Source organism: Acinonyx jubatus, chromosome A2 (genome assembly GCF_027475565.1).
Source record: "Acinonyx jubatus isolate Ajub_Pintada_27869175 chromosome A2, VMU_Ajub_asm_v1.0, whole genome shotgun sequence".
In the NCBI taxonomy this organism is placed as follows: Eukaryota; Metazoa; Chordata; class Mammalia; order Carnivora; family Felidae; genus Acinonyx; species Acinonyx jubatus.
In genome coordinates, this window is record NC_069383.1 from 158,590,715 (window position 1) to 158,615,084 (window position 24,370).

General features: G+C 39.1%; 2 protein-coding genes across 2 annotated transcripts in view; both read right to left on the bottom strand.

Annotated features, from left to right (window-relative positions):
- The window catches only part of LOC106979037 (zinc finger protein 177), a 41,156-nt gene extending 18,287 nt beyond the window's left edge, over positions 1–22,869 (bottom strand). The window contains exons 1-3 of the mRNA XM_027050140.2: positions 22,824–22,869; positions 22,108–22,196; positions 21,327–21,508 (exon numbers count right to left, since the gene is read on the bottom strand). The gene's annotated coding sequence lies outside the window, so the exon portion shown is untranslated. The remainder of the gene's footprint in view (positions 1–21,326; positions 21,509–22,107; positions 22,197–22,823) is intronic.
- On the bottom strand, positions 16,303–22,986 carry ZNF559 (zinc finger protein 559). The gene is given in 13 exon segments (XM_053220306.1): positions 16,303–18,573; positions 18,575–18,761; positions 18,763–19,026; positions 19,028–19,169; positions 19,172–19,234; positions 19,237–19,290; positions 19,293–19,337; positions 19,340–19,529; positions 19,694–19,856; positions 20,005–20,077; positions 21,327–21,453; positions 22,108–22,196; positions 22,824–22,986. Coding segments are annotated over 13 exon segments (2,031 nt in total). The 3' UTR covers positions 16,303–18,102.
- Between the last annotated feature and the right edge of the window lie 1,384 nt (positions 22,987–24,370).

Consider the following 24,370-nt stretch of genomic DNA (forward strand, 5'->3'; position numbering starts at 1 on the left):
AACACATGAACATAGGGGAAAAGGAAGGAAAAAGAAGATAAAAAGAGAGAGGGAAGCAAACCATAAGAGACTCTTAACTACAGAGAACAAACTGAGGGTTCCTGAGGGGAGGTTGGGGATGGCTAATTGGGTGACGGGCATTAAGGAGGGCACTTATGTAAACGTAAGTGATGAATCTACCCCTGAAACCAATACTACACTATATGTTAAGTAACTTGAATTTAAATGAAAAAATGTGGTGGCCCTGATACCATCCTGATTTGAATAAACCGACTGTAAAAAGATATTCTGGATACAATCAGGGAACTTTGGAGTTTGCCAGATGAGAAAACAGATGCATAGTACTGATGAAAGGACATGATTTCTGAAATTTGCTTTAAAAAAAAAATTTAAAATCTCCAGAAATAAGAAAAAGCAGGTGGACAGGTTACCAGCACTGTCCAACATGATTACCTGCCCTAATACAGTAGCCACCAGTCACATACGGCTTTGAGCCCTTGAAATGAGGCTCGTGCGATTTAAGTAATTGATATTTTAACTTAAATAGCCAAAGGGGTGCCCTGCTGGGTCTGTCGGTGGAGCGTGTGACTCTTGATCTTGGGGTTGCAAGTTTGAGCCCCACATTAGGTGTAGAGATTACTCAAAAATAAAATCTCAAAAAAATTAAATAGCCACATGTGTATAGTGTATTATACAGTCAGGTCAAGATGATCCGAGATTGGTAAAATATTGGTAATTGTCACAGGTGAGTGTTGATGACTGGAGGATGCACTATACTATTTTTGTGTGTGCTTCAAAATTCCCATATGAAAAGCTTAAAAATGTAAAAGAAGGTAAAATAAAGGCATTTTAAAAATGTTTATTTACTTGAGAGAGAGACAGAGAGCGAAAGAGCGAGAGAGTGAGAGAATCCCAAGCAGGCTCCACACTGTTAGCAGGGCTCAAACTCACGAAACATGAAATCATGACCTGAGAAGAAATCAAGAGTTGGGCGCTTCACCGACTGAACCACCCAGGCGCCCCAAAGACATTTTTAAGTAAAGACTTGAGAGAGTTTACCCATCAAAAGATCATCACTAAAGTAAATTCTCAGTATCCCATGAAATTGAAATTTGTATACCTAATATGTTAAAGAAGTAGAATGAACAAAAATCAAATGGGTAAAACTAAATGGACCTTGATCATATAAAATGGTAATGATAATATCTAACTTGTGAGATGGGATAGCAGGCTAGAATCCTAATACTGAATAATAAAAATACATAAACTGGGAGGGAGGTGATTGTAGTTGTATGTTCCTTGTATTTTTCCAGGAGGGAATAAAGACGTTAATTAGCCTTATGATTCAACAACTGCAGTACTATGTATTTACCCAAAGGATACAAAATACAGATTTGAAGGGATACATGCACCTCAATGTTTATAACAGCATTATCTACAATAATCAAATTGTGGAAAGAGCCCAAATGTCCATCATAATGGAATACTACTCAGCCATAAAAATGAATGAAATCTTGTCATTTGCAATGACGTGGATAGAGCTAGTATGTATTATGCTAAGTGAAGTAAGTCAGAGAAAGACAAATATCATATGATTTCACTCCTATGTGGATTTTAAGAAACAGATGGACATATGGGAGGGGGGAAAAAGAAAAAAAGAGGGAGGTAAACAAACCATAATAGACTCTTAAATACAGAGAATAAACTGAGGGTTAATGGAGGGAGGTGGATGGGGATGGACTAGACAGGGGATGGGTATTAAGGAGGGTAGTTGTTGTATTGAGCACTGCGTGTTGTATGTAGCTGAGGAATCACTGAATTCTACTCCTGAAACAAATACGCACTGTATGTTAACTAACTAGAATTAAAAGGAAAAATAATAAAACGTTGATTAGCTTTTGACTTTATGCCTGATAAGATAGCTAAGGTGACCACTGAAGGAATGGACTCAGTTGGTTTTAACTCACTGTCGATAAGAAAGAAAGGAATGAGAAAGAAAAAGTCAATTATTCTAAAAGCAAGACAGCTAAGTGGGGAAAAGAAACAAAAAGCAGCAGGTAAAATAAAGAGCACAATGCAAGATGGCAGAAAATATTGATATCAATAGTCACAATGAATGTACCGGTAAATGGTCACTCTACAATTTAAAAGCAAAGACTGACATGTTAGAGAGTAAGATCAATTCCAGCTCTATGCTCTTCCATGAGAAGCATTAACAACCAAAATAACACAGTAGAGCTGAATCTAAAAAATAAAAATGATATACCAGGCAAATAAAACCATAACTGATCCCACACATTTTATTTATTTTTAAATGCTTATTTTGAGAGGGAGGGAGGGAGGGAGAGAGAGCGAGCACGCACAAGGGCATGTATGCATGGGAGTGGGAAGTGGGTAGAGAGAATCCCAAGTAGGCTCCGAGCTCATTTTGGGGCCCGAAGCGGGGCTTGATCTCACAAACCGTGAGATCATGATGTGAGCTGAAATCAAGAGCCAGATGCTTAACTAACTGAGTCATCCAGGCACCCTCACATATTTTTAAACAAAAGGCATTACAAAAGGCAACTATGTTAGCATATAAGGTTCAATTCACTAGGAAGATACAAAAATTCTGAAGTTGTGTACACTCATAGCCTCATGAAAGCTAACAGAATTAAAGGAGAAATAGACAAATCACCATCAGCATGAGAGACTTTAACAAACTACTGTCAGCTATGCAGAAATCAGAGGGGAAAAAAGAGGATATATAAAGAATTGAATAGTAAAATGAACAAGCTTCACCTAAAACACAGACACTTCACTCAATAAATGAAGAATACATGTATTTTTTTCCAAGCACATGTGGAGTTTTTCAAAAACTAGCTCTCTTCCTATACTATACATCTAGTCTTAAGGCTTTCAAAGAATTTATACACAGATACACTCCTTGACCAAAATGAAATTAAGTTATATAACAAAAGACAACTATAATGTTGAGCCACAGGACACTACCATTTCTTTAGGTCAAAAAATGGTGGAAAGTTGGCAGTTTCATATGGTTCAATCTAAAAGAAAAAAGCCATACATTTGGAGTTTAGAGACCATCACTTTTATGAATAACTAATGAATAAAATATATAATTAATAAATTAAATTGGAAGTTAGAATATACATAACACTATGGCTATTGATCAGTTCTAAGTACCAAAACTTGTAAGTAAGCTGCAGCTAATGTAGGCCTTAGGGGAAAAAAGTAAACTTCATATACTTATATTAGAGAAAAAATGAAGTTAAAAATCAATCTAAGTTCCCAGTTGAAGATTTTAGAGAAAAAAAATCCCCAAATAAATGAACTAGAAAACAAAAAATAGAGATTGACCAAGCAAAAAAAATAGCCTGGTTCTTTGAAATTGATAAAACAGGAAAAAGTTATGCAAGATTATTCAAGAAGGGAGGAGGCTCAAAGAAAATTAAGAAAAAAACAACCAGAATTACAGATGCTGCAGAGATTAAAAATGTAAGATACTATGATTAACTTTATGTTGATCAAGGTCAAAAACTCAAGGAAACAGATCAGTTTCTGGAGAAATAACACTTACAAAAAATGACTACAGAAATAAACAAACCGAGTAGTCCTAAAGTTACAAAAAATGAACTAGATGGTGATGGTCGCATCACAATGTGAATGTGATTAACACCCCTGAATTGTACGTTTAAAAATAGTTACAATGGCACATTTTATGTGACATATATATTTATCAATAAAAAAAAAAGCTGGGGTGCCTGGATGGCTCAGTTGATTAAATGACTGACTCTTGATTTCGGCTCAGGTCACAATCTCATGGTTCATGAAATCAAGCCCTGATTCAGGCTCTGTGCTGACAATGCAGAGCCTGCTTAGGATTCTCTCTCTCTCTCTCTCTCTCTCTCTCTCTCTCTCTGCCCCTCTCCCACTGGTGCACATATGTACTCTCTCGTTCTCTCTCTCAAAATTAAAAAAAAAAAAAAATGCAGAAAACCCCAAAATACTCTGGAGCTGTTGACCTTCTCAGAGAGATTCCAGGTCTCCTCAGCCCCAATTACTGCCAGGATAGATTCCTTTCACAAAACAAAACAAAAACAAAACAAAACAAAAATAAAGAACTAGGTGTTTAAATTTCCCCACAAAGAAAGCACCAGACATGGGTTGTATAAGTCAGTTCTGCCATTCAAAGAAGAGAGAAAAATCCAAACTGACTCAAAATTTTCCAGGGATTAGACAAACTTATAAAGACTTTGGTTACTTAAACTATACTTCAGTGTGTTTGCCACATATTTGTGTATTACTAAACATTAGTAGAAATAATAATTTATTGAATTTATAAGGAAGCGTTACATATTTGGAAGGTTTTATTTATGAATTTTGCCATCATGCAAAACTCCAGAATTGTGTATGGTCCAAAACATCATGTTTACATTCTGATTATTCTAATACCTTACACAATTAGCACAGGGGAGAAATGAGGAGATGGATGTGCCACTTTTATAACAAGTTTACAAAATGGTTTGACTTATGAAAGGGATTACCTTGTTTAAGGGTATAAAGGGAAGAAGAAAGTTCTTTGTGACTGGTAGAATATTGACATCAGATGTGACACAGCCACGATAAGAAACAAAATAACAGGCAAGTCTCATTAATAAACACAAATATAAATAACCTAAAGTTCAAACCAAATGCATCCGTAAATGAGGACATTAATACATCAGAACCAAGCCGAGTTTATCCAGGAATACCACAGAGGCTTATTAGAGAATCAATTAATATAGGAGCGCCTGAATGCTTAGTCAGTTAAGGGTCTCACTTTTGATTTCAGCTCAGGTCATACCCTCACAATTTGTGAGCCCAGCATGGAGCTCTGTGCTGACAATGTGGAGCCTGCTTGAGATTCTCTCTCTCTCTCTGTCTCTCTCTCTCTGACCCTCCCCTGGCCACACTCTCTCAAAATAAACTTAAAAAAGAAAATCAATTATTAAAATTTATTTTATTAATATATCAAAGGATAAAACAGTGTGATCATCTCAATGACACAGTAAAAGTGTTTTTTAATACTCAACATCTCACATAACCAACCAAAAATAATCTTAACCAACTCTATTAAAAAACACAACTCAAGTAAAAAAAAAATGGGCAAAAGATCTGAATGCAAATTTGTCTGAAGAAAATACAAATGGCCATTAAGCATATATGAAAACATGCCTATCATTAGCCACTACAGAAATGCAAATCAAAACCACAAAGAAATGGGGCACCTGTGTGGCTCAGTAGTTAAGTGGCAGACTTCAGTTCAGGTCATGATCTCATGGTTCATGATCTCTTGGTGAGTTCAGAACCCACACTGGGCTCTCTGCTGCCAGTGCAAAGACTGCTCAGGATCCTGTCTCCTCACCGCCCCCCTGGTCTCTCTCAAAAATAAACATTTAAAAATAAATATATTTCTAAAAAGTTAAAAAAAAAAAGACACAAGTGAATGCCACTTGAGACCCATTTTGATAGTTATAAAAGGACAAATAACAATTAGTGATGATATGGAAAAATCAGAACTCATACTTGCTAATGGGTTAAGTATAGTGGTATAAGCCACTTTAGAAAACAGTCTGCAGTTTTTCAAAACATTAAATATACAGTTATCATATGAACCAGCCATTCTACTTCCAGTTATATATTCAAGAGAAATGAAAAGTCCACACAGACACTTATACATGAATGTTCACAGGAGCATTATTTATAATATCCAAAAAGTGGAAATAACCCAAATGTGCATCAAATGATGAGTAGATAAAATGTGATATAGCCATATAATGGAATATTACTTAGCCACAAAAAGAAATTAAATACTGATATAAACTACAACATAGATGAACCTTGAAAACATTATGGTACGTGTAAGAAGACAGGGGCAAAAGACCACATATTGTGTGATTCCATTTATATGAAATATCCAGAATGGACAAATCTATAAAGTCAAAAAAAGATTAGTGGCCACCTGAGTCTGGAAGGGAGGGAGGAATGGAGAGTGAATTCTAATGGGTTTGCTTTTTTGGGGAGTAACACAGAAGTACTAAGTTAAATTCTGATGCTTGCATAATTACTAAAATCCACTGACTTGTATATTTTTAATGGATGAGTTCCATGCGAATTACATGTCAATTAATCTATTATAAAAAACAATCTTAGTAAACACAGAAAAGAAGAAATAGAAAGGAATGTCTTTAACCAGAAAATGTTACCAAAAATGTAGAGCAAGCATCTTACTATTAAGGCCTTTACTTTGAGACATGGAATAAGACCAAGGTGACTCCTGCAATCAGGTTTGGAAGTCTTGGCCAGTGTCTTGTAACGGGGAGGGCTGGGAAGAGATTTGGGGGTGGGATGGGGAGACAAGGATAGGGAGACATTACAGCTTGGAAGATTACAGAGGAAAAATACACCTGCCACTATTCATAGATGATAGGACCATTATGTAAACATTTAAAAGAATCTACAGGTAGGGGCGCCTGGGTGGCTCAGTTGGTTAAGCCACCGACTTCGGCTCTGGTCATGATCTCGCAAGTTTGTGAGTTCTCGCAGCTTGTGAGTTCGAGCCCGGCCTCTGGCTCTGTGCTGACAGCTCAGGGCCTGCAGCCTACTTCAGAGTCTATGCCTACCCCTCCTCTGCTCCCGCTCTGTCTCTCTGTGTCTCAAGAATAAATGAACGTTAAAAAAAATTTTTTTTAAATCAAAAGAATCTACAAATGAATTATTTGAAAACCAAAAGAGGTCTGCAGCTTGTTGGATACAAAATAAACACACTGAAGGTTCAAAACAGAACAAGCCCCACCGACCGGGCGGTTGGCAAGATCTAAGAATATTGCACACGACCCTGGTCCAGAAATGGGAAGAAACATGCACAAGTCCATAGAGGGAACAACTCAATTGTCCATAGGGGACTACAGTGCATCCGCATAATAACAACTCTAAGCCGACGTGGCTTCGAGTGAACTGATGAGTATTTCAGGATGATGTTAACGCAGGAAAGTGAGTTACAGGAAAGGCCATTTTCTTGTGGAAAAGCAAACTCGGGAGAGAATTTTAAAGAGGTGTACAGGGCATAATTTTAAGACCTTGCTGACCCTCCTGAGCGCATCTCCTGATCGCATCTCCTGATCTGCCTCCTCCCGGGGCCCGACGTCCCGGGTGGCCGGAACGCGAGGACCCACGCATGAAGAGGGTCTGGACCCTGAGACAAAAGGCCGGGACGGCTGGAGGCCCTCGGCGTGGACACGCGCGAAACCGTCGGGAGGTGCCGCGGTCCAGGAGCGGCTGGCGCTGGGAACCGTGCCCTTGACCCCTCCCCAACCCCACACAACTCTCTTGGACTCGCTGACACCTGGGCTACAGCTGGAAGGCTGCCAAGGAATGAAAAACGTGTCCTCAGCTTCCGCAGTAACACCGGAAGAACACCGCCCCGGCCGCTTTTCCGCTTCCGGTCTCCAGCTGCCCTGCCCTGGGGCCCTGCAATAGGCGGACGCACTGGGTGGGGGGTGGCAGGGCTGGGGGGCGTGGTCGAAGCAGAAGCTGTGGGGTAGGCCGAATGCAGGAAAGCAGCTTTTGACTTAAAAAGAGGACACTTGAAGGCAACTTGAAGAGTGGAGCAACTTGCTCTTGATCACAGAGATAAAACAAGAACTCGAACCTTCTTTGACGCCATACGATCTCCCCAAGAGGAAAAAGTAGGAGTGCCCCAAGACTTTGAAAAAGGGATTTAGCAGCTGCAAAGGAAAATGAGTCTAAACCTCATTTCTAAACCACTATGGAGTTTCTTATGAGGCCACTGCCCCTATCTTCCTAACCAAAATAAATCCCCACTGAAGTCAAAAGTCCCCATCAAGGTCAGAGACCTTTTTGTCTAGATTCAATCTGAACAATTATACAGTGGTATTTTAAAACAAAAAGCAAAAATTAAAAACCAAAAAGGTGGGGGGCGGGGGCGCCTGGATGGCTCAGTTGGTTAAGCCTTGGGCTCTTGATTTTGGCCCAGGTCATGTTCGTGAGATCAAGCCCCACCTCGGACTCTGCATTAACACCATGAAGCCTGCTTGGAATGCGGTCTCCATCGCTCTCCGCCTCCCCCCCACTTCTCAAAAATAAACATTTAAAAGCATGTATCTTAAAACTAGACTTAAAATAACGCTGTAAACTTTGGGTCTCAATCAGTGCTTTACAACCCCAAGAAATGGTATTTTATCAGGGGTGCGAGGACTGAGGATTGATTTAAATCTGCACAATCAGAGACTATGATCCAAAAGTGAAAATCCCGGGGCACTGGGTGGCTCACTTGGTTGAGCATCTTCAGCTGAGGTCATGATCTCGGGGTTCATGAATTCAAACCCCACATAGGGTTCACTGTAGTCAGGCCCATTTCAGATCCTCTGTCACCCACTTTCTGGCCCTCTCATGCTTGTGCTCTTTCAAAAATAATAAACACTTAAAAGTAAAAAAATCCCAATCTGGTGGTAGAGAAAAGGATACATTTTTAAGGTGCTTTGGGGTTATTACTACATTTAGACACTCCAAACTCAGGATTTATAAAAACCTCCATAGCCCCTTGTTGAGCCTTTTCTTGACACCCCCATGAATAAAACATCTGCCTGGACACAGAAGGATTTAAGAATAATTAAGAGGACTATTGTTAATATTATTTAATGGTGGTACCTAGAAGTGGAGATCTGTGGTTAAAAGAAATCTCAATACCTCCTGGTGGGCTGTGCTTCTCGGGCAGACCAGCTCCAGAAAATACCTGCCAGTAAACTGAAGGCCCTTTAAGTGCCAGGGACTCTATTACTAATATTAAGTTTACAGATCAGAACCATGTTTTTAAAATGGCAAGTTTTCTGGAGCCTGGCAGGCTCAGTCTGTGGAGCATGTGACTCAATCTCAAAGTTGTAAAGTCAAGCACCTCGGTGGGTATAGAGATTATTTAAACTTCAAAAGTTTTTAAATCTTTTAAAAAATGGAAAATTTTCAACCTACATTCCACCCCCCCCCCCCAAAAAAAAAAAAGATTTTGAAGAGGCTAGGTTCTTTTCTTCACTACATAATGAGCATAGTGAGACACGGTACTGTTAGGTGAACTATGAGGATGCTCACACACATTTACTGATCACTGATTCTTGGCTTTGTTCTGTGGACAGAATATTTTGTGACAGAAGTAAAGAATATTTTGTGACAGAAGTAAAATGCCCTAGCCCTCATGAGCTACCCGCCAACACACAGCTTTGGCCAATAACTCTATCCTGACCATCTGTGTTTATGCACTGCACTGGAAACCCAGGACCTCTCATTTCTAGAGGTCGTGACAAAGGTGCACCTGCAGATGCAGAGGTCAGGCTGTTTATTCATAAAAATACAGCTAGATAAGAGTTCACTAATGAAATCGGATTCCTTGATTTAACTTTTTCTGAAGGGGGGCGGGGAGGAAGGAAATTCCAGAGAACCAAATGGTGCAGAAATTCAGACAGTTAAATGTCTCTTCTCACTGCCTGCTCTGCTCCCTTCTGCTACAGTGGACAATCCTGGACCCTCACCTCCATGTTCTTCTACTCAAAAGACTACCAAGGGCTGACCCCACCTCCCATGGATGCAAACATTTGGGGCAGGGGAGTGGGTGTGGGTGTTGCACCGATTTTTATGTCAAAGGTAAGTGAAGGGAACCCACACAAGATGCCTTCAAAGTGCCAAGCAGAACCTGGGGACATGAATGGGGTTGGCATAAAACTACTGCACCAGATGTGAATTTCCCATTTGTATGAATCTCATTTGAGAACTAATGACATAGGCTTCTCTTACTGGGAACCTTATGGGCTTTGACAGTCCAGTTAGGTTTGGGGTAAGCAGTGTAGAAATGCTGGAGATTTCCTCACAAGCATTTGTAAAAGTCATGTTAGAATAACTACATTTATACCAACCCACCATAGGCTCCTACAAATCCAGGAACACTTTGCCATGCATTTGCCTAGAATCTTTGATCTCTTAAAAAAAAAAAAAAAAAAAAAAAAAAAGACCTCAAACTGAAAACAAGCCTTCAATCTCAATGGGTAACTCTTCTTTGATTAGAAACCTCTGTATTTCCAATCTGTGTATTATTACTGACCAAATTTTCAGATCAAAAAAAAAAAAATTTCTACTTTAGAATTTTCTTAAAAAAATTTTTTTTTCAACGTTTATTTATTTTTGAGAGAGACAGAATGCGATTGGGTTAGAGGCAGAGAGAGAGGGAGACACAGAATCTGAAGCAGACTCCAAGCTCTGAGCTGTCAGCACAGAGCCCGACGTGGGGCTCGAACTCACGAGCTGTGAGATCATGTCCTGAAGTCGGACGCTCAACTGAGCCACCCAGGCGCCCCAGAATTTTCATTTAAAAAACAAAAATACCTCAGTGGCTCAGTCGGTTAAGCATCCAACTTTGGCTCAGGTCATGATCTTGCAGTTCCTGGGTTCGAGCCCTGCATTGGGCTCTCTGCTGTCAGTGCTGCCCTCCCCTGCTCTCTCTCTCAAATAAATAAACAAACATTAAAAAAAAAAAAAGTCCCTCTCACCACTAATACCAAGATCATTGTACCACATATGGGGTAAGAACGGAGACGTATTTCAATACAAATTTCCAGAAACTAAACCTGAGGGATTTCAGGATTCCAAAACTAAAACTTCTGGCTTCATTAAATGCTCATGTATACTTTAAAATTATCTACCTTCCCTTGTCAAATGCTATGTTTTTTTTATAATAGACACATGTACTCTTGATGACAGTAACAAATTTTTCATTTTCTTGAGATTCCTGAAAATCAGCACATATAACTGGGATAACCTGAAATTAAATCATCTGTACTGTTACTAGTGCCAAAACAAAGGAGAAAATATACATCCCTTTTATTTCTCCTGGAGTTTTTGTGGCTCTAAATCTGAACAACTACTAAGAAGCAAAAAGGTCAGTCTTGTTCTGATATGATTTTACTCTGACTTAATAGGTCTCTGCGACCAACCACTGGGGGGAGTTTTCAGGTTTATCTTGGGATCTAGTGAGTAAGTGGCTTAATAATAATAATAATAATAATGATATTATTTAATAATAATAAAATCATGTCCTTAATTATTGTCATACTCATATTCTGAAATATTTGATGTCTAACAAGACTGTATAGGGACGTGTGGGTGGCTCAGTTGGTTGAGGGTCCGACTCTTGGTTTAGGCTCAGGTCATGATCTCACAGTTTCATAGAGATGGAGACCCACATCGGGCTCTGTGCTGACAGAGGGGAGCCTGCTTGGGATTCTCTCCTCCTTGCTCTCTGCCTCTCCCCCACTCACATTGTCTCTCTCTCTCAAAATAAATAAACTTAGAAAAACAACAAAAAGACTGTACATGATGTGAAATCAAATGGATGAAATTTGCTGTGTAATTTCCACAGTAAGAGAGGGGAAATAAACGGGAGGAGTAAAATAGGGAGATAAAAATTATTAAAACTATTAAAAAAACTCATAAAAATTATTCATTCACAGCTGCAAAACCACGGGCTTGTCTTCATTCCTGTCAAGACCCAGCCTACGACTGTCTACTGTCCTAACTATTCACTTTCGTCAAAATGCATGTTTCACATTCTTTACAATCAGTTGTTGGCCACATCTTGAAAGCAAGGGCAGATTCAGTTCTGCTGGCAGTTCTGGGTCAGCTGCAACATCAACAACGGGTTTCTGTGTGGAGATACCTGCGTTCTAATTGTGAGTTCTCTGCCCAGAGGAACACAATAATTCTGAAAATCTGTCCACTTGTAATACAGAACCTGGAGGAACACAATTTGGCTATTGTTAATTCTGGATGGGGCCACAAAGCCTGGAGTCAGTGACTAGGGTTCCTGTTAGCTCTAAAAACTGCATGGTTTAAAGTGAAACACTGAACTAGAGTCCAACAGAAATGATAGAGGATACTTCATGTCATATAAATCACATAAAACCGAATAAGAACAGAGGCTCCCTCAGAGAGCTGTGATGAAGTGACTCAATCCATGGAAAGCTTTCAGGGCATACAGTAAGTGCAAAATAACTGTGAGCTCTCACCAGCCCTTTTAAGTCAAGGCTGTTAGAAATCTGTTTCTGTGGCATTTAGTAACAAAAGCATCTGACGTATTAATGACCTCATTTAACAAACGGAAATGGGACTTAGGAGAGGCTAAGGAAGTACCCCAAACACACAGCTCAAAAGCAACAAGGGAGAGGACCCACACTCCGGCTCTAGTCAGGCTCCAGACTGAGCCTGTAACACACATACTCTACCTGGGCAAAAAGAAAGCCAATTTCTGAAGCACACTGGAACCCTGGGATTTTCCCAGTTAATAGTTTAGACCACTGAAGAGACTAACAATGAAGAAGAGAGTTAAGGCTGTTATAGTTATTTCTGCAGTATAACAAACCACTCCAAACATGATCATACATAAGAGCGGTTCTCAAAATGTGGTTGCCAGCCTGCTGAGGGACCCCAGACACTTTCAGTCTGTGAGGCCAAGACTATTGTTAAAATAGTTCTATTATTTACCTTTTCATCGTGTTGACATTTGTATTGATGATATAAAAGCAATGGTGGGTAAAAGTGCTGGCACCTTAGCAGAAATCAAGGCAGTGGCGGCAAGTGCCACATTGTATTCCTTATTGCCACATATTCATGAGAAATAAAAAATCCAGTTTTCCTTAAAAATGTCCTTGAGGCAACAGAAAATTTAGAAAATCTATACCTGGGACCATGATGTTGGCTGTTTCTTAACATTTACAAACCTTTCTGCTATGATCAATAATTGTATTAGTGTATGATGCTTGATGCTGGATAATAAAATAGGCCAACATTTGAAAAATATGCATAACGTAGTGAACTATTTCCCATATGACTAACACATGATGGCACAAGGTCGCACATGGGTAAAATATCAATTCAAAATATGAGAAAAATCAATGGACTTTAATGTAACAGAATAGGAAGAATTCACTGACAGAACTTCATACTTCACAGTGCAACTAATCTTTAAGAAACACATTAGTTGAGTTCTGGTGAAGTATCAAATATCCAAAATTATCTGAAAATACTTCTTTTTTCCAATTATATAGCTCACTGAAACCGAATTTTCTATATATACTTCATCCGAAACAACTTATGGGAAAAAACTGAATTCAGAAGCAGGTACGAGACTCCAGTTGTCATTAAGCTAGGCAAAATGATTTATAAAATTTTTTTGTAAAACTTGTCACTCATCTGGTAAGGAAGAAAAAATACTTAAAGACACCTGTTAAAGATGGTAAAGTGGACTTTTTTCAGCCATTAAGACAGGTATAGGGACCACTGCAACAAGACTTTGCAGTGAGGGGGAAGGGGAGTGATTGGGCTTAAGTCTGAATACAGCATGGGTAAGTTGGAACTTACAGCCAAGGAACAGGATATACAGGTCAGTGGGTGGAAAATTATTGAGAAAAGATCAGGGGTAAGGGGGATTCTGGCTGAACTGACCTAACAGAATCTTTGCTGAAGACAGGCCAGGGTGATTAGAAACCACCTGAAGGATGGTGGAGGATGAGGAACCCAACTAGGTATCAAGAATGCTCATTAATGGAGAATGGGAAACTCTTGCTGAGTTAGCATGGTTCTTGCTATAATTGGATTTTACAAGGAAGTGCACAGATGGACCCAGGAGAAGGTTCAGGACCCTCACTGAAGTTTGGACAAGAAGAGACTCTCACTTCTCACATTTGTTATCATTTTGAAAAAGTTATTCATAAATGTTAGGTACACTATGAAATTAGTTACAAAAATTTAAAACATGTCTTATTTTCTAATATGTCAAATACTCATAGATACAATGCCCATAAAATGAAGATGCTCAATTTTAGAGTATAAAGGAGTCCTGAAGTCAAAAAGTTTGAAAAGTGCTGGTGTGGAACCACCACCATTCTGTTATTTTCACAGATCATAGGTCAGGAATTTGGACAAGATGCAGTGGGAATGAATGAATGGCTTGTCTCTGCCCTACAATGACCAGGGCCTTCCTTACCTGGGAAGACTCACACAGCTCAAGCCAAGGGCTGGAGTCATCTGGGGACTCATACATGCATCTGGTGCCTTCCCTGAAATGGCTAGAAGGCTGAGAGCAGCTGGACTGCTGAGAGAAGCATCTCCATGTAGCCCCTCCATGTTACAGCATAACTCCTTCTTGTTTCCAAGGGAAGAATACTAACTGGGAGTATCCCAAAAGAGAACATGCGAAGATAACCAGGAGGGAATTGCATGGCCCCTTATGGCCTAGACTGGGAAATTATATGGCATCATTTATATTGTACTCCTCTAGGTAAAAGTCAAGGGAAGGCAACAATGTCAAAGAATTTGTGGGCCATGTTTTAAAACCATCAATCTGCCACAAATTTTTTATGTACCTCCACACATACAATAGTCATTGCCTATTAAAACCATGCCAAAATCTTGTGCCTATAGTATCAGACTCAAGTTCTATGTCCAGAACCTTAACGTCCAAGTCAGGGCCAATCTGGAAAAGGCTATTTTAAAAGGTTTGGCTTGAGTATGTTATTCTCAGTTTGAAGATTTGTGAAGTAAAGAGACAAGCTATTTACTCCCCACACACGCAACATATAATTGTGAGAGAAAGAAAGGATAATCAGAAGAGATATTCATATTAAGAAATGGGTGGGAGGCACCTGGCTAACTCAGTTGGAAGAGCACATGACTCTTGATCTTGGGGTCGGGAGTTTGAGCCCCACTAGGTGAAGAGAAGACTGAAAAAAATAATAAACTTAAAAAAAATAATAAAATGCTGGCTGCTTATCATAGAAAGAAAGGGGGTGGGTCGGTGGGAAGAATGGAAGACCCACTGCAGCCAATGGTCCATAGCAATTCTGAAGGTCAAACAGGAACATCTTGCCTATTCCTTAAGGGGCACTACTGAGCCACAGGAATGATTGATTCTTTGCGGAGTTCTGCTACCTGAATCATAGTTGCTTTCCCGTAGGACCATATTTTTAACTGAGTAGTTTTAGAGACCTATTTCATCTTGCTCCCTGCCCACAGTTTGGGGGTTCAAGATCTCTATTCACTTTAAGACTTTTTTTTTAAAACAAGTTTTAGGTTCAGTGAAACTGGGCAAGGTACACAGATTTCCCATATACCCCTGCCCCCACACATGCATAACCTCTACCATTACTAACATCTCATACCTGAGTGGTTAATTTGTTACAACTGATGAGCCAACATTGACATGTCATAACCAGGCACAGTCCCCTGGGGTTCACTTTTGGTGTGCATTCTATGGTTTCGACAAATATAGAATGACATATTCACCACTATAGCATCATACAAGGTATTTTCACTGCCTTCAAAGGTGCTTTGCCCATTCATACCCCCAGCCACCTCCCTCCACTCTTGACAACCAATGATCTCCAAGTTTGCCTTTTCCAGGATGTCATAGAGTTGGAATCATAAAGGATATAACCTTTCCAGATTGGCTTCTTTCATTTAGTAATGTGTATGAAAGGTGCGTCCAGGTCTTTACAAATCCTGATAGTTCATTCCTTTCAAATGCTGGATATTCCATTGTCTGGATGCACCAGTTTGTTATTTACCTACTGAAGATATTCATTTGCCTACTGAAGTTTGGGCAATTAGGAATAGAACTGCTATAAACATCCATGACCAAACAAAACAAAAAAACCCAACACCATGCATGTGCTGGTTTCTGAACAGACAAGTTTTCAACTTCTGTGGAGAAATACCAAGGACCCTAGATACTGGATCATTTGGTAAGAGTATGTTTAGTTTTATAAGAAACCACCAAACTATTCCAAACTGGCTGTACGATTTTGTATTCCCACCAGCAAAGCATTTGGCTCTGTTAGTGTTCCAGATTTTGGCCATTCTCACAGACGTGTCGTGGGATCTCCTTTTAACTTGTATTTTTCTGGTGACATATGGTGTGGAGCCTCTTTTCATAAATGCTTATTTGCCATCTGTACATCTTCTGTGGAGAAGTGTCTGTTAAGGTCTTTGACCAATTATTAATAGGCTATTTTCTCACTGTTGTTTTAATATTCTTTGTGTACTTTGGATAACAGTCCTTTACCCAAATACGTCTTTTGCAAATATTTTCTCCCAACCTGTGCGTCTTCTCACTTGCTTGACAATGTCTTTCACAGAGCATATTAAATTTTAATAAAGTCCAGTTTATCAATTATTTTTTATGGATCATGCCTTTGGTGTTTTATTTATTTATTTATTTTGGTGTTATATTTTAAAAGGATTGCCACACCCAAGGACATCCAGGTTTTCTCCTATGTTATCTTCTAGGAGTTCATAGTTTTGTGTTTTCTACTTAGGTCTATAATGCATCTTGAATTAATCTTTATAAATATAGACTGTAAAGATTCATGGTTTTGCATGTGGATTTCTGGTTGTTCCAGCACCATATGTTGGAAAGAATTATCTTTACTCCATTCCACTGCCTTTGCTCCTCTGTCAGAGATCAGTTGACTATTTATGTGGCCTATTTGAGCTCTCTGTTCTGTTCCATTGATCTATTCTTTTATCAATACCACAGTTTTAATTAATGTAGATTTATAGTAAATCTAGTTTTTTAATCTTAAGTAATCTCTACACCCAACGTGGGGCTCAAACTCATGACCCCAAGATCACATTCTTCTTAGTGAGGCAGCCAGCTGCCCCAAGGTTTATAGTAAGTCTTGAAGGCAGGCAGTTTCAGTCCTCCAACTTTGTTCTTCTCTTTCAATGCTGTGTTAGCTATTCTGGGTCTTTTGCTTTTTCATATAAACATCAGAATCAGCTTGTCAATACCCACAAAATAAGTTGCTGGAATTTTGTCTGGATTGAACCCATTAGTGAGATTGGGAAGAACTAACACCTTGACAATTACTGAGTATATCCATGAACATTAAATATCTCTCCATTCATTCAGTTCTTTGATTTTGTTCATCAGAATTTTGCAGTATTCCTCTAGATCTAGAGAGATCTAGTACATATTTTGTTGTGTGAACAGTATTGTGTTTGCAATTTCAAATTCTATTTGTTCATTGTTAGTGTACAGGAAAACAACTGATGGTTTCATGGATATGTGCATGCATTAAAACTTAAACTGTACACTTAAAATATGTGCAATCTGTTGCATGGCAATTATACCTCAATAAACCTGTTAAGAAAACCAAACTTAATAATAACCAAAGACTCTAACAAGAAAAAAGATATTGAACACACACTTCATCAACAATAAATGGATGATAAGTACATGAAAAGATGTTCAACATCATTAGTCTTTAAAACTGTGGGTCTACTTTGAAAAAAAGACACACACACAGAAAGGCAACTCATTTAAATAAAAATGCTTTTCTTGGTTTTCTTTTCAAGTATCAATTTTCTTATATGCAGTAAGTGAAAATTTGTACTCTATACTTTACCAAAATTTTTATACTTTTAGATTTTGTTTAAAAACCCTTTGTAGCAAAGGCTTTTCATTTTAAAAACCCTTTTAGGATTTCAATTTTTATAAAAATATATGTAAAAGTATTGCTTTTACATTCATAATCTAACATGACTTACTACATGTAAAATAAAATTAACAAAGCCTTTTTCCACATTCCCTACATTTATAATTTACCATTCCTGTCCAGTGTGAGTTGTGTTTCCTAATAACAAAGATCAAAGACATTCCTATATCTCTTTCAGTCATAGGATCTCTTCAAATCCTATGTGTGCTTTCAAATGTGTGCACACATTTTCAAACCAAATGTGTGCTTTCATATTTCCCCCAAATGAAGGATAAAACTAAAAAACAAAAAACAAAACAAAAAAACAAAACAAAAAAAAACCCCTACCCTTCTTACATTTATAAGATTTTTCACAACTGTGAAATCATAGCTGAACAGTAAAATACAAGACAGAGCTAAAGGCTTCCTACATTCCTCATAATAAGGTTACCTTTATAATGAATTAGTACAAGTTAAAAAGAGAAAGTATTTAAGGCTTTCCCACATTCTCTGCAAGCATAAGCTTCTCTCAAGTGTGAATTCTTATGCGTTTAGTAAGGCATGAAGTACTAAACGTTTCCCCACATTCCTCATCTATATATGGCTTTTCCCCACTGTGAGTTCTTAAATGTCAAATAAGATATGTGGGTTGAGTAAAGGCTTTCCCACATTCCTTACATTCAAAAGGTCGTTCACCAGTGTGAGTTCTCACATGTACTGTAAGGCCTGATGAAATAGTGAAGACTCTCCCACATTTTTTACATTCATATGGCTTCTCTCCAGTATGTGTTCTTTCATGTTGACTAACGTATGAGGAGTATCTAAGTGATTTCCCACATTCCTCACATTCAAAATGTCTTTCTACACTGTGAATTTTTAAATGCTGAATAAGAAAGGAGGATCAAATAAAGGCTTTCCCACACTGCTTACAATCATAGGGTTTCATTTCAGGGTGAGTTTGCATGGGATTTTCAAAGCAAGATGAGTTACTAAAGGCTTTCTTTCCCACATTCCTTACATTGATAAGGCTTCTCACCAGTGTGAGTTCTTATATGTACAGTAAAGTGTGATGACCTAACAAACGCTTCTCCACATTCCTCACATTGATAAGGCTTCTCTCCAGTGTAAGTTCCTCTGTGTTTAAGACCTGAAGAATCAGTGAAGGTTTTCTCACATTTACTACACTTGTGGTTTTTCTCCGGTGTGATTTCGCATGTGAGTATTCAGTTCTGATAAACAAGTAAACTCTTTACTACACTCTTTGCAAACATAATGTTACTCTCTAGTATAAAATTGTACATGTTTAGCAAGATCTAGGGAACAAGAAAAAGCTTTGTCAAATTTCTTACATTCCACAGGCATTAATTCACTTTGAGTTCTTAAATGTTGAATAAGATATGAAGATCAACTAAAGGTTTTCCCACATTCTTTAGATTTATAGGACATTTTTTCTATTGCGAATCTGCACATGTACAAAAAGGCTTGTAGAATGATAAATAGCTTTCCCACATTTCTTAAAGGCATATGGCCTCTCTCCACTACGAATTCTTACATATTCTCTAAGGTGTGAGGAAGAAGGAATTCCTTTCTGACAGTGCATTTATAAGGTTTCTTTGGAGTACAAGGTTTCTTGTGAACCAGATGTGCATTTTGGCTTAAGGTGTTTCACACTGATTACAGTTAGGAGGGTTCTCTCCATTATCAGTTTTGTTGTATGGATAAAGGCAGAGTTCTTTGTAAAGGCTTTTACACACTGATCACACAAGTTTTCTTTCTATTGTGAGCTCTCTTGTAAGTCTTAAAGCAGCAGTGTTCACTCAAGGTTTCTTCCCAATGGTTAAACAATTCCTCTCCAATGTGTTTCTCTCCTGTTGATGAACAGATTGGTGAGGTCTTATAAAAGTTTTCCAGCTTTATTACATTCAGAGATCCTCTCCTCTGCCTTGAATTGTTATGCTATAGAGGAAACCAATCAGTATGACTAAAGTTTTTTGTTTTCTCTTCCATTTTCACTGTATGCAACACATGGTTCCAGACCTAAGTGCTTTCAAGCAGAATGAAGAGACCATTCTGCTAAAAAGTTCTTTTGTAGTCTTTTTTTTTCCTTTTGTAGTCTTTACTTTCACAGGGATTCTTATAGCATTTAGCTGATAACTGATCAAGATGAAATTACTTTTCAAAAACTTTATCTGAATTCTATATATGAAATATTGAGCTAACAATGTATGAATGTATTTTGGGGAGTGTTTAAAGTACTTGTCAAATTCATAATGCTCAGAGACTCTATGAGAAACAGTTTAATTTAGGATGAATAACACTAGTCCCAAGTGGCTATTATGGTTTTGTGCTGCTTTTCTATCTTATGGAATTTCCAAACTTCCACTGTTGTGGAAGGCAAGGAATTACACACTGTGAATTTTACCATTTCTACCCATTGGGTGTTTTCCCCTGCAAAATATTCTGCTGAAGTGCTGACCATTTGGTATTAAGACAAATCTCCCAATCTGAAATAAGATTAAAAAAAAAAATTAAGGTCTTGGAGGAATAAATGATGGAAAGAAGTTGTTAAAAGTAAAGACCAATGCCTATTTATTTTCAAAGACTGACTTAATATAGATTACAAAATAAAAAAGACATGAACACATAGAGATTGAAAAGTCTGACTATATTAAGAGTTTGGCAATGAAAAAGGGTGCTGGTCAAACTGGTAGGTGACTCTCTAAGAAATGATTCTATACATGTCGAGACTGATGGTGAACAGAGAGCAACATAACCAGGAAAACAAAGTTGAAAGAAAATGAATGAAGAACTAAATGCAGAATTTAAAGAAGAAATAGACCTACTGTCAGGTCAAAAGGAAGTTTCAGAAAGTAGATGAAAAGTTAAAGAGAAGTCTGAAGGACCCAAGGAACCTCAGAAACCAAAGGCACCAGCATTCTCAGGAAAAATCCATCTTCAAAAGCTTCCTGTTTAACATTTCCAAATGGACTGCAGCTCTCATGGATTCCTGCTGTTTTTCATAAAGAATCACATCTCCCTTTTCCCTTACTTTGCAGAACTTCTCCCACTATCCTCAGCTTTCCTTCTTGTTCCACCTGAAAGATCAGAACAGGTCTGCATAGCTAGCACCTGGCTCTCAGAAGAAGACACTTGATGTAAGAAGAACATGCAAGGGATGACAAATAGTTCCACAAACCAGGATCAAGATTCTGCTCTGCAGGGACACCAGATACGGTCAGGTAGAACTTGAGAAACAAAATGTTTGTGCTAACTTTATCAAACCAATAAACGTTCTTTTTTTTTTCAAACCAATAAACTTCCAAATGAAACTAAAATACAAGCACACACTTCCTCATTGCTCACCAAAAAAGGTGCCAATCTTTCCCCTAAAACCCAGGCTCAAACTTGTATACAAGTTTTTTAAGTCCTAAGCCTTTCAATCCATACAGACAATAAGGCCAGTACAATGAACAGATCTTCGTTTTCAAGAGGAAGTCACTTCAAGGTAAGGTCAGTGAGAGCAGAAACAACATCTGCTCTTTTTACCACTGCATTGCCAGTAGTCAGCACAGACACTAGGACACAGTTAAGCAAGGGGCGCCTGGCTGGCTGAGTCGGTACAGCATGCAACCCTTGATCTCAGGGTCTTGAGTTTAAGCCCCACAATGGGCATGGAGCCTACCTTTAAAAAAAAAAAAAAAAGGAAAGATTTCTTCCAGAAAAAGCTAAATGAAGAAATGGTACCAGCCTTACCTACTGCAACCAGATTCCTGTGGTTCTCCAGCATCACATCTCTGTACAGGTTTCTCTGAGTTGGATCCAGCAAAGTCCACTCCTCCTGGGTGAATTCCACAGCCACATCCTCAAGGATCACCAGATCCTAAACCATCACAAACATTCTGGCATCAAGCAACTGCCATCTAAACCAATGTTCACTGGAGAAAGAGAATGGGAGACCCAAAGCTTAGACAGGTTTCCATGTTCTCCCATCATCTCTTCCAGGGCTTGATGGTCCTCATGCCCATTCTCCTCTCTACCTGGACATATTCACTGGTGAGCTCATCCAGTCATGTAGCTTTAAGAGCACCTCATTCACCTGACTGCAGGTATCTCACCACAGCTACAGTGTACTCTTTTCTAATCTTATTTTTCTCTAATGACAGGATTTACCGTGGTCTGAGTACATTACAGACACAACAAATGCTGGCAATGAATGAATCATTCCTCCAGGGACAGCACAAATTCTGAAAAACACATGTCCACTCCCTCATAGAGTATCAAAGCAAGACAAGAGCACACAATCAACATGAATGAGAGTTGGACTGAATTAGTAGATACTGCGGTAACAGTATCATCTCCTTATGTCATCTGTCAACCACATAAAATATCCTGAAACCTGAGGAAATTTAGCTGGGTATTCAGTCCCTATGCAGGCCCTATATGCACAAAGAAACTCTGTGTTCTATTAGAAAAAAACAGGTCTATCTGGCAGGAAGAACATGTACTTTTATAAAAGAATAAACTTCCTACTTACCTGAGAATAATTTGTCAGACACCTAGTCACTGTCCTTTCTCCCTCTGATTTCTCCTCATGAAGACAGAAAAAATCTTGAAAAAGATGACCTTAGGAAGAAGAAATAAAACCTGAGAACCCAGGCTACCCAAAGTTTCTACTCACAAGCCTAGAAGCCACTCCAGAGTTGACACACATGCTAAGCAGCCTGCCTCATCTGAAACCAGAAGGAGGGTTTGGGCTTTGGGAGGAAGAGTTTAATATTCCCATTTTATAGACAATGAAATTTAAAGTTTAGACAGGTAAAGATGTTGTTTTCTTTTCTAAGTTTACTTATTTATTTTGAGACAGAGAGAGACAGAGACAGAGAGCAGAAGTGGGGCAGGGGCAGAGAGAGGGAGAGAGAGAGAATCCCAACGTGGGGCTTGAACTCATGAACCGTGAGATTATGACCTGAGCTGAAGTTGGACCACCCAGGTGCCCCAAAGTTGTTGTTTTCTTTGGCCAACAATAATGAATCTCACGTAAAAAAAAAAAAGCATCTCATGTTGATTAAGCAGAACATCTCCCACATCCTTATCCCTCCTTCCCAAATCTAAGGATTCAGACATCAGGATGTTCTTACCTACTTAAGCCCTCTCTTAGCACAGAAACAGGACTGCTTAGACCTTGACAAGACAGGCCGTTCACAGGCCAGTTTAAACCAGTCCCTGACAGGAGCATCAACAAGGACTCACCACAGGAGAAAAGATCAATGGCTGGCATCCTGTGGGTGTGACAGTAAAATCTGACTGAACCCTTCTCGTTCCCAGAGTCCCTCAAGATGGTGTCTGAATTTAGCGGAGAGGTCAATCTCAATTCCTCTTCATTAAGTACCAGTGGATTCTCGCCACATACCATCAATCTTTAAGTAACAGGCGTCACTCAGCTATCATGAAGCATTATTCATTAGTCAGCTCTCTGCAAAAGATAAAGCCGTATTACATAAAAGCCGTTAGAAACTATAGAGTAGTATACTACAGAAATATACATAACAATCGCCACTTACGGAGTACCTATTCTGTGCCACAAGCAGTGGTAGCTCAAAGGATTATCAACATAGTTACTATAACTGCCATTTAACAGCCGAGGCAACCTACATTGAGACAGGAGTAGTCACTGACCCAAGATCACCAATTAGGAAGAGCCAGAGTCTGAATACAGGTTACTCTACCTCAAAAGCCTGAACTCCTGAGGTTACTGTTACTCTCTAACATACCTGGATGACCGTGACAAGGTGATGTGCAAGAAATGATTAACCCAGGTCTGGGTTGCTCAAATCCTGCACTTTCCTGAGAAAGGCCTGTCTTCAGACCTACTCTAGGCTGGGCTTGTGGGAGACGTCCATGGACTATCCTGCCTGGTAAGAATGTTTTTGTACGCCTGAGGCCTTGGGTCACACAATACCAGTCTGGGTGAATTCCAGATAGTTTATGCTAACAACGTGATTTATGGTAAACATGTTTTTATACGCCTGAGGCTTTGGGCAATGTTCTAACAGTTTGAACTCAGGCTGGAGCCTAAGTGGCTGAAGTCAGTCATGAAGGTGGTGTAGGCCTACAGGACTGACCCACGATAAAACCTTAGGACACCAGAGCTCAGGTGCTATAGACTGAATGTTTGCACCTCCCTGCATCTTCATATATTGAAACCTAGTCCCCAGTGTGACAGTTTGTGGAGGTGAAGACTCTGAGAGGTAATTATGGGATTAGTGCCTTTGTGAGAGACCCCAAAGAGCTACCTTGCCCCTTCTGCCATGTGATGACACAGTGAGAAGATTGTCTTCATTAATCAGTAAGTAGGCCCTAACCTGACACCACATCTGCTGGAATCTTGATCTTGAGTTTTCCCAGCCTTCAGAACTGTGAGAAACTTCTGTTGTTGACAAGCCACCCAATCTATATTTTTGTTACCACAGCCCAACTGAACAGCCTACTGTATCAGGTGAGCTTCCTTGGTAATTTATTATTACTAGGAATATTAAGCAATGCCCATTTGACTGCACTGGGAAAAGACACCTGGATGCTTGTGCCTGGTTTGTCCTGGAATTAATCCTGTGTCTTACTTATCCCTTTGCTGATTCTAATCTGTATCGTTTGGTTGTAATAAACCATAACGGGTTTAACAGCAGGAGTCTTGTGCATCCTACTGCATTGCAGAGCGTAAGGGTGTTCTTGAGGATCCCCAGCACAAATGGTTTATTTAATTCAGACATCTTTGAGTTCATCCAGCTGGCAAAACCACC